The 11,248-nt window shown below is 40.5% G+C and overlaps 1 protein-coding gene across 1 annotated transcript; it reads right to left on the reverse strand.

Moving 5' to 3' along the window:
• Positions 1-9,168: 9,168 nt before the first annotated feature.
• MRLN (myoregulin) lies at positions 9,169-10,978 on the reverse strand. The gene is made up of 2 exons (XM_047824857.1): positions 10,876-10,978; positions 9,169-9,329 (listed from the first exon to the last, which is right to left on the reverse strand). Exons 1-2 carry the CDS (start codon positions 10,952-10,954, stop codon positions 9,169-9,171), a joined length of 240 nt encoding a protein of 79 aa, XP_047680813.1. The 5' UTR covers positions 10,955-10,978.
• Between the last annotated feature and the right edge of the window lie 270 nt (positions 10,979-11,248).

An 11,248-nucleotide genomic window follows, 5' to 3' on the forward strand; every position in this document is an offset into this window, starting at 1 on the left:
CTACAGCAGATGCAATTTTTGCTCTGCTTATGTTTTTTTTAATGTTTATTTTATTTTTGAGACAGAGGGAGAGAGAGAGTGAGTGGGGGAGGGTCCGAGAGAGGGGGACAAAGCATCTGAAGCAGGCTCTGCACTGTCAGCACAGAGCCCAGTTCTGGGCTTGAACCCACGAACCACAAGATTGTGACCTTGGACACTCAACCCACTAAGCCACACAGATGCCCCTGCTTATAGTTTTTAAAAGCTGTCTGGGGCACCTAGGTGGCTCAGTTGGTTAAGTGTCTGCCTCTTGATTTTGGCTCAAGTCGTGATCTTGTGAGTTTAAGCACCTTGTAGGGCTCTGCACTGATAGCAGGAAGCCTGCTTGGGATTCGGTCTCTGCCCCTCCTCCCACTGCTTGTGCATGCTCTCTCTCTCTCTCTCTCTCTCTCAAAATAAATAAACTTAAAAAAAAAAGCCGTCCTAAAAGCACAGCTTTTAAAATTAATGAGTAGAGCGATGAAGCTGCTTAATGTTGTGACAAGTTAAGAGCAGACACAATCAGCCTAGAATAACCATGGAAAAATGGCAATCCCCACAGAAGGAAGGATTATTGTTTAACATACACTGTGATGTGTACCAGTACAAAGAATGCAGAATATGACATATGCTCACATTCTTTCTATAGTTTGCCATGAGAAAGTTTCACTAACCATCTAGGTTGTGTGACAAATATCAGAGAATTTAGGTAGAAGCTGATTTTTATCAATGCTGGAAAACTAACTCCCTACTTGGTCTCTAATCTGTAGTCACACTGGCCTTCCTGACTTCTACCTACCTCAGGGCCTTTGTACCTACTGTTGTCTATACCTGAAGTCTTTACTCCCAGCTCTCCATCTAGCTTGTTTCTCATTAACCAAGACTCTTCCCCAATGTTGCTTTTTTTTTTAAGTTTTATTTATTAATTTTGAGAGAGACAGAGCCAGTAGGGAGGGGCAGAGAGAAAGGGAGAGAGAGAATCTGAAGCAGGCTCCACACTGTCAGTGCATAGCCTGATGCAGGGCTCAAACTCATGAACCTGTGAGATCATGACCTGAGCTGAAATCAGGAGTGGGTTACTTAACTGAGTCACCCAGGTGCCCCTCCAATGTTGCTTTCTCAGGAAACATTTCTTAGATCCTCGTAGCTAAAGTACTTTTACCCCACATAAACCCTCTTTCTCATTGCTTTGTTTTCTTCACAACACTTAGTACTACCTGAGATTCTCATGACTTTATCAGATTGTTGTCTCCCTCCCCCACCCACCAGAAGGCATGCTCCATGAGGACACGGCCCACAGTCTTTCCCCGTGCCTACACCACCACCAGATAGGCAATAAGTGCTTGCTAAATTTTTATTGAGCAGATGCTCTCCATGGTGCAAGTCATAACCAACTTTGTAAACAACACCCAAAAGGTCAGTCCCTGTACCTTGAGGTCATACCAGTCCAGGGACACTGACCATCCAGAAAACAGTCTGTAACAAGCTCTTGGCTGAAACAGCAAATGGTTCAGGCTGGAAACCCAGTTGGCCATCAAGGACTTCCCGTGCTCTTTCACTAATCTTCTCTCGCCATGGTCCCAGGTCAGAAGGCAGGAGCACACTCAAAGGGCCTTTCCTGTGGGTTTATAAATAAGTCTGGGCTCGTTGCTGATCCTAGACTGACCTACATGGCAACTTGCCTTCCGCCTGCTCAGCTCAGTTAGTAGGACTGCTCCCAGGAAGCTTAGCAAATAACAGTCATGCAGAGAGCAGCCCAGAACAAAAACCTGGTCTATGTGGTCACACAAACACCACACAGTTAGAAAAAAAATTTTTAATGTTTATTTTTGACAGAGAGAAAGAGACAGAGCATGAGTGAGGGAGGGCAGAGAGAGAGAGGGATACACAGAATCTAAAGCAGGCTCCAGGCTACAAGCTGTCAGCATAGAGCCTGATGTGGGGCCTGAACCCGCAAACCGTGAGATCGTGACCTGAGCCAAAGTCAGACAACTAATCGACTGAGCAAGCCAGACGCCCCACAAACACCACACATTTCTCAAATCTTCACTCCAGGCTCTACAGAAGCAGATCAGCCCAATCCTACCTCAGAGTTAGCAACTGTCCACTCAAATTCAGAATGGCCATGTGGCTTATTTTGTGTGTGTGTGTGAGCCATCATTCAAGTGAACATTTAAGTGCTGCATACACTGTAGACTGCTTGTTACTCAAAAGATGCTATTATTAAGCCCCAGAAAATGGCACATTTATCAAGATGTCACTTTTGTGAGTTCTTTGGGAGCAAATTGCTCAAAATGGTATTTGAGACTTGTCAGTCATTACAAAATTCACATTAAGTGATTTTATGGACACAACTTAAATTTCTTTGTATGTTGAATGCAGAACAATGATCCGAGACTCCCTTTTATAAAGGCTGACTTCATATTTGGTACCATCAAACAGTGGAGCTCAACCACTGGAGAGTGAGCACATGTGCCATTTTACTACAGAAGCCTTAGGAAAGAGAGTTACCTGTAAGATGGATAGTCATTGCAACACAATAGCTTACATGCAACAGGTCATATTTTACTTGTAGGATTGGGACGCTTCATTTAGTGCACACCTCTTGCCCTTCCAAATGAAGTGCCAGTGAGGTAATTAAATTCTTTTGTTTGACCTGAGGCATATAACCAAATGGTCAAAACAGGGTTCTAGAGGCAGATAGTTTTCAGTGGAGGGTCGTGTTTCTTTCACTTTTAGCTCTATCACCACAATCATGATATCCTATGCGAACTTGGGCCTTTAATTCCTCTGAGTATGTATCTCCTCATCTGCAAAATGGAAATACCTCATTGATCTGTTAGTGCAGACAAAATTATGTAATGTATGCAAAACACTCAGCACAGTGCATTCCAACTCCAGGTACTGGCATTTATAAATTATGAGGACCCCAGCAGGCAACTTCTGAACTCTCCACTCAAATTCTTCAAGGGCCACAAAACTGGGAAGGATGCAAGGCCATTTGCATTGATATCAAGAGAGATTATAAAATTAACAGCATGGAGGCACCTGAGTTCACATATGGCCAGAAAAGTCGTATGTGTTAATGGCAAGTTAAAAAAAAAATCCAGTTCAGCTGGAGGGTTGATTATAACAGTGCTTGTGGACCTTAAGTTCTATGAAACTCCACAGAAATGCATCCAGAAAAAAGCATGTTACCTAATCCAGGCTACAGAACACATCCATGCTGTGGATACTGTTGCCATTGATGAGAACCATCCTTTTCCAGTTTTCCTGAAGGCAGTTACAGATCCCTTACCTCACAGAGCGCCTCCTGTCTTCTGGGTGCTTATAACAACATCTTAGATTTATATAACTATTTTCAGTTATGCATTTCTACGTGTTTCAGTTCAGCTCGCTTAAAGTTCACAAAATTTCTATGTGATATGCAAAGCCGTAGTGTTAATGCCATTTTTGGGTTTTCTTCATTCTGTTCTATTTTAATGCAGGAGGAGTATGAGACCCAGAGAGTTTAAGCAACTTGCCCAGAGGTCACATGTCTTTCCAGTAGCCAAACAGTAGGAACACTTAGTCCAGTGGGCCTCCCTCCACATAAGCTTGTCAACCTGTAGTGTGCATGTGAATCACTGGGGATCTGATTACAATGCAGCTTCTGAATTCAGTAGGTCTGGGGGAAGCTAGGGTTCTGCATGTCTAACAAGACCCCAGGACTTGCTGTTCCTGGCAGTCCCCCAGAACATCTTCTGCCACACCTTTCATAACACCCCAGGCATGTCCTCCTGCTTCCTCCAATTTGGAGTCCCATCATCTGGGTATCTACTCATTCCCCCCTCCACCACCACCACTGGACTATGAACTCCCTCAGAGCAGAAACTATGTTTTGGGCGTTATTTTGACATGACTGTTCAGGACCACGCCTGGCAAAAAGGAAATGAATGAATATTTTTGAAGAGTGAAAAAGAATGTGTTGTATTTCCAATTAAAAAGCCCCAACACTTGCATATTAAGGCTGTGATTACTTATTGCAAAAAGATACTTATCAATTTCCTTCGTTGTCTCCAGTTGTATTATATCTAACTGTATTTGCCAGGTCCCAAATAACATAACCAGAAGGAGCCCTGCAGTGTCTACCAGTTAGACCTACACCTCGGGCAGAACTATGCTAGAGTCCAGTGGAAAACCATCACAGTTTCTGGCTAAGGGAATGGGTCCATGTGAGGTCATTCCAAGGGCATCAGCACATTTGTGAGGACCCACCCCCACTTTCCAGACAGGTGACTGAGATCCGCTAGCCTTCAGCTTGAGGAAGCCATGTCATCTGTGATCCCAACTAAGGATGCTGATAACACCAATTTACGGTTGCAGGTTTTCCATATGGCAAGCACTGTGCTTAGCACTTTGTAGCAGTCAGCTTTCATATGGTATCTGTCTTTCTCTGTATGGCTTATTTTACTTAGCATCACACTCTCCAGTTCCATCCACGTTGCTACATCTTTCATCCTCTCTACAAACCTATGACATAGGCACATAGGCACTTACTTTGTAGGTAAGGAAGGGGACACATAGGATTATTGAACTGTAAGAGGTGAAGCCAAGATTTGGACCAAGTCAGTCTGGCTTCAGAGTCAGTGCTTCCAACCATGTCCTCTACTGGCTGGAACCAAACGGCAGGAGGCGGGGACCAATTTTCAGAAGATGGAGTGACTTTACTTTCCTGCCAGAAACCTGATAATAGACCCCAACAAATCCCAAGTAGAAATGGGGAGAAACACATCACATCAACAGGACGTGACCCTTATATCCAAAAGGAAGGGTGTGAATATAATGTAGAAACAAAAAAAACCCAGGATTTTCTGTTACAGCAAATGTTCAAATAGTTTGACTCTATTTGGCTTATGGTTAAATATACAACTCCACTGAAAGGTTAAGTAAGAGTCAGTTAAGTAATAAGTCTCAGAGGTCCCAGATTCCTTTCACACTTCATTAGGCCTCTTATGAAATCTTGCATTAATGATGGGGCCAAATCTGAGAAAATTGTCATCACATGAAAGAAATCAGAATTTTGTGAAGCATCTGTGTCCAATGTAAAAAGTCAGAAAGTCTAAAGGACAGAGTGACCTTTGCGTTTCAGAAGCTTAGGAAGCAGAAATCCAACAGTTATATTTTAACACTGTCAGAAAATGAGGAAATCAAAGAAACAAGTGAAGAGAATGCATTGTCAAACAGGCTAAATGAGCTGTCTCTTTTTTCATCAAAGATTTTTAAATGTGGAATAAGAAAACAAACAGGGGCAACGCTAAAATACAGCCCTAGGGTCTTGAATAAAACATTACCATGAAAAAAAGTGGAGCCTTACAGATTGCTTTTTAACCACACTTGTCTTATTGACCTTGGGATGGCAACATGACATGGATTGCCAAGGTCCAAGACCTGGTTCTGCTGCTTCCTGGTTTTGGCCTCAAGCCAGCATATTTCTCCCAAGATTCTCTTTTCTCTTCTGTAAAATAAGGGCAACGAACCTGCCTCCTAGGATTGTTGTGAGCTTATGTTGAATGACACACTGGGAGAGTTTAGACCCAAATAGAAAATCAACGTACATTGCACCTGTTTTCTCTCCTCCCTTATGAGTTCTATTTTCTTAAAACAATCTCCTTTAAATATTTTTATTCCTAAGTTTTTGTTTATAGAAACATAAAATTGTCCAGGGTTAATAATACCATATCTACACCTCCACGCAGATGGAATATGTGTATAAGAAAATGAGTATAAAGTGTTGGGATATCGTAGGGAAAGCTTATATGTTAAGCTTGGTGTGTTAAAAATAGGACCATATAAAATTCCACATAGGCATGCATCCTGAAAAAGATCACTTGTAATTACACCTACAAATTTTGGTCAATCTTTAACATGATTATACATGTTAAAAAATCAAGAAGTTTTAACTTGTATGGAACCGCAAAAGACCCCCAATAGCCGAAGTAATTTTGAAGAAGAAGACCAAAGCAGGAGGCATCACAACCCCAGACTTTAGCCTCTACTACAAAGCTGTAATCATCAAGACAGCATGGTATTGGCACAAAAACAGACACATAGACCAATGGAATAGAATAGAAACCCCAGAATTAGACCCACAAAAGTATGGCCAACTAATCTTTGACAAAGCAGAAAAGAATATCCAATGGAATAAAGACAGTCTTTTTAACAAATGGTGCTGGGAGAACAGGACAGCAACATGCAGAAGAATGAGCCTGACCTCTTTCTTACACCATTCACAAAAATAAACTCAAAATGGATAAAGGACCTGACTGTGAGACAGGAAACCATCAAAACCCTAGAGGATGGCACAAAAACAGACACATAGACCAATGGAATAGAATAGAAACCCCAGAACTAGACCCACAAACGTATGGCCAACTCATCTTTGACAAAGCAGGAAAGAACATCCAATGGAAAAAAGACAGCCTCTTTAACAAATGGTTATGGGAGAACTGGACAGCAACATGCAGAAGGTTGAAACTAGACCACTTTCTCACACCATTCACAAAAATAAACTCAAAATGGATAAAGGACCTAAATGTGAGACAGGAAACCATCAAAACCTTAGAGGAGAAAGCAGGAAAAGACCTCTCTGACCTCAGCCGTAGCAATCTCTTACTCGACACATCCCCAAAGGCAAGGGAATTAAAAGCAAAAGTGAATTACTGGGACCTTATGAAGATAAAAAGCTTCTGCACAGCAAAGGAAACAACCAACAAAACTAAAAGGCAACCAACGGAATGGGAAAAGATATTCGCAAATGACATATCGGACAAAGGGCTAGTATCCAAAATCTATAAAGAGCTCACCAAACTCCACACCCGAAAAACAAATAACCCAGTGAAGAAATGGGCAGAAAACATGAATAGACACTTCTCTAAAGAAGACATCCGGATGGCCAACAGGCACATGAAAAGATGTTCAGCGTCGCTCCTTATCAGGGAAATACAAATCAAAACCACACTCAGGTATCACCTCACGCCAGTCAGAGTGGCCAAAATGAACAAATCAGGAGACTATAGATGCTGGAGAGGATGTGGAGAAACGGGAACCCTCTTGCACTGTTGGTGGGAATGCAAATTGGTGCAGCCGCTCTGGAAAGCAGTGTGGAGGTTTCTCAGAAAATTAAAAATAGACCTACCCTATGACCCAGCAATAGCACTGCTAGGAATTTATCCAAGGGATACAGGAGTACTGATGCATAGGGCCACTTGTACCCCAATGTTCATAGCAGCACTCTCAACAATAGCCAAATTATGGAAAGAGCCTAAATGTCCATCAACTGATGAGTGGATAAAGAAATTGTGGTTTATATACACAATGGAATATTACGTGGCAATGAGAAAAAATGAAATATGGCCTTTTGTAGCAACGTGGATGGAACTGGAGAGTGTGATGCTAAGTGAAATAAGCCATACAGAGAAAGACAGATACCATATGGTTTCACTCTTATGTGGATCCTGAGAAACTTAACAGGAACCCATGGGGGAGGGGAAGGAAAAAAAAAAGAGGTTAGAATGGGAGAGAGCCAAAGCATAAGAGACTGTTAAAAACTGAGAACAAACTGAGGGTTGATGGGGGGTGGGAGGGAGGAGAGGGTGGGTGATGGGTATTGAGGAGGGCACCTTTTGGGATGAGCACTGGGTGTTGTATGGAAACCAATTTGTCAATAAATTTCATTAAAAAAAAGTTAAAGGAGAAAAAAGATAATGAAGCTAAAAAAAAAAAAAAAAAACAAAAAAAACAAAAAAACCCTAGAGGAGAAAGCAGGACAAAAACCTCTCTGACCTCAGCTGCAGCAATTTCTTACTTGACACATCTCCAAAGGCAAGGGAATTAAAAGCAAAAATGAACTATTGGGACCTCATCAAAATAAAATCTTCTGCACTGAAAAGGAAACAATCAACAAAACTAAAAGGCAACCAATGGAATGGGAAAAGATATTTGCAAATGACATATTGGACAAAGGGCTAATATTCAAAATCTATAAAGAGCTCACCAAACTGCACACCCTAAAAACAAATAATTCAGTAAAGAAATGGCAGAAGACATGAATAAACACTTCTCTAAAGAAGTCATCCAGATGGCCAACAGGCACATGAAAAGATGCTCAACGTCGCTCCTCATCAGGGAAATACAAATCAAAACCACACTGAGATACCACACCTCACTCCAGTCAGAGTGGCTAAAATGAACAAATCAGGAGACTATAGATGCTGGTGAGGATGTGGAGAAACGGGAACCCTCTTGCACTGTTGGTGGGAATGCAAACTGTTGCAGCCGCTCTGGAAAACAGTATGGAGGTTCCTCAAAAAATTAAAAATAGACCTACTCTATGACCCAGCAATAGCACTGCTAGGAATTTACCCAAGGGATACAGGAGTGCTGATGCATAGGGGCACTTGTACTCCAATGTTTATAGCAGCGCTTTCAACAATAGTCAAATTATGGAAAGAGCCTAAATGTCCATCAACTGATGAATGAGGAAATTGTGGTTTATATACACAATGGAGTACTACGTGGCAATGAGAAAGAATGAAATATGGCCTTTTGTAGCAACATGGATGGAACTGGAAGGTGTTATACTAAGTGAAATAAGGCATACAGAGAAAGACAGATACCATATGTTTTCACTCTTACGTGGATCCTGAGAAACTTAACAGAAGACCATGTGGGAGGGGAAGGAAAAAAAAAAGGTTAGAGAGGGAGGGAGCCAAACCATAAGAGACTATTAAAAACTGAGGACAATCTGAGGGTTGATGGGGGGTGGGAGGGAGAGGAGGGTAGGTGATGGGTATTGAGGAGGTCACCTTTTGGGATGAGCACTGGGTGTTGTATGGAAACCAATTTGACAATAAATTTCATATTTAAAAAAATCAAGAAGTTTTATGACTCAGTAATATAGGTTTTTAGAAAAAAAATACCTCCATGTCAATTTTTATGATGTTTTATAAACCTTAAGGTAGTAAAAAATACACAGTATTATTTTTATTGTAATGTCTTATTGGCTTCTAAAACAATTGGAGATCAAAATCACTCAACATATTAAACTCCAAATTTTTATTCACCAAAATTAATGTGAAATTTACGTGTAAAGTAAGGAAAGTAGACTCTCTAGGAAGTTATAACAACATATATAATAGACATAAAGTCAACAAAGATAACAAATAAAATTTTTAGGAGTCTTCCAACAATTTCATCCTCCAGACTTGTGGGAGGAGTAGTAGACATTAATATCCAGTTTTTACACATCATATCCAGGCTGCTCTTGCTCCCTAGGGGAAAGAAAGAGAAAAATATCCTCCAATAAATATATTTATAATCTTGATCCTTTAAAGTCAATTGAATATTTGCACTGTAAAAAAATAGTAATGAGGAAACATCCATACACATCTGTAACCCACTAATAAATTAAAATACTTTGCTCCCTAATGAATTAAAATATTTTCCATCCACTCATTTTGGCCATTTTATATCATATTCATACATTTTTCTACATGGCAAACATGCCTTTCTTTCTAAAAAGAAACAGCTCAAGGAGCTATCAGAATGACCACTCTCTTGTCATGTTATCAGTAGTCTAGTCATGAAATCTTCTCTGCAAAGTTATTTACAATCATTTATACTGGAATTGGTGAAATTACCATTCTTCCAACTTGTATGGACAGTATTAAAGGGAAATGAGAATTTGGACACATGCAAAAAGGTAGATGATAAAATTTTTTTTAATTAAACAGCAAAAGGTCTTTTTAATTTTCTTGATCTTTCCTCAAGATCCTCTCTCTCATTATTTTGGTCACTTAATAAAACATCAAACATTTAATTTCCTCTACATTTCTGTGTTAACCAAATAATTTTTAAAAATAAAGTATTTTACTTTAAAATGCTTTCCAAAAAGTATTATGGAATTTTAAAAGGTATTAACATGCTCTCTGCTTAGCACACTGTTGGAACATCTTACCAAATGCCTGTCAGGTAGGGAGTTTAGAACCATTCTGAACTCCTTTCTCAGGAATGCAAGGTCAAATAAATGAAGTAATTTTCAAAGCCTTGCATCAAAGTTCCTTTTATATACTCAACTTAAAATGAGCATCAGTACTTTTTAAAAGTGGCAATATTGGGGAGGCGCCTGGGTGGTTCAGTTGGTTAAGCATCCCACTCTTGGTATCTGCTCAGGTCATGTTCTCACTGTTCGTGAGTTCAAGCCCTGCATCCGGCTCTATGCTGAAAGCGTGGAGCCTGCTTGGGACTTCTCTCTCCCTCTCTCTTCTCTCCTCCCTAACTCATGCTGTCTCTGTCTCTCTCAAAATAAATAAATAAACTTTAAAAAAATTTTTTAAAGTGGCAATATTGGGGTAGGAAAATATTTTTTGCTATTTTTACTAAAAAAACAAAAGGCAGGTTGAGTTGCAAGAGAGAATGAGGGGGGACGGTGGATAAATGAGGTTTGTGCAGTGTTACCTTCTTCCATCGTAGCAGCCTTGGTTAGTTTCTGTAGTAACCAGCCCCATTCCTGGAGGAGGGAATGGCATGCTCCAAATTACACAGCAGTCACTAGCAAAGTAAACACCTAGAATTTCCCTGACATTCAACAATTCCTTTTGCCTATGTTTCAGAAACAAAGGGTGAGAATAATATATGGATTTACAAAATGCCTTTCCTTCCCTCCTATAGCCATGGCCCCAAGCTTGTATTTCTTTAGTCTGTGTTCTTAGGGGCACCTTGAATTTCCTTGAACAACAGCAAGAGACCAAAATAGGAAGTGAGAGAAAGACCAGACAGCTGGTGGGGACTGAAGAGTGAGTAGAAACCCTTTCTCACCTGACTTAATCCCGGGTAGTGGTAGATAACACGGCTCCTTGGTTTTCTCTCCATAAGCTTTTGCTAGAACAAAGTGCATTCAGCACAGGTGGTCTCTTAGCAACCTTGGTTCCTGTGTCAAAGCACATTAAAAGGTTTTATTGGATAGTGAGGTTGTGTATGAAGTGGAGGACCAGGGAGCCTACTTGGAGAAACTCTAAAATTACTCTCAAAGAAGTCAGGAAGGAGAGCTCAAAGAGTGGACTTTGGAAAATATGACAGTTAAAGTCTAATTTATCACAGAATTGTACAGCTAACAACTGAACCTTTAGCGAATTCTAGGATTTTCCTGGAAGGGCAAACATTCACCATACTTTTTAAACAACAATTCTCA

This window comes from Prionailurus viverrinus, chromosome D2 (genome assembly GCF_022837055.1).
Source record: "Prionailurus viverrinus isolate Anna chromosome D2, UM_Priviv_1.0, whole genome shotgun sequence".
Taxonomy (NCBI): Eukaryota; Metazoa; Chordata; class Mammalia; order Carnivora; family Felidae; genus Prionailurus; species Prionailurus viverrinus.

Excerpts from the sequence above, each read along its gene's own strand:
- MRLN (XM_047824857.1), bottom strand. The coding sequence starts at position 10,954 with ATGCACTTTGTTCTAGCAAAAGCTTATGGAGAGAAAACCAAGGAGCCG. Across the intron at positions 9,330-10,875 it reads ACTACCCGGGATTAAGTCAG|GGAGCAAGAGCAGCCTGGAT; the intron begins GTGAGAAAGGGT and ends TCTTTCCCCTAG.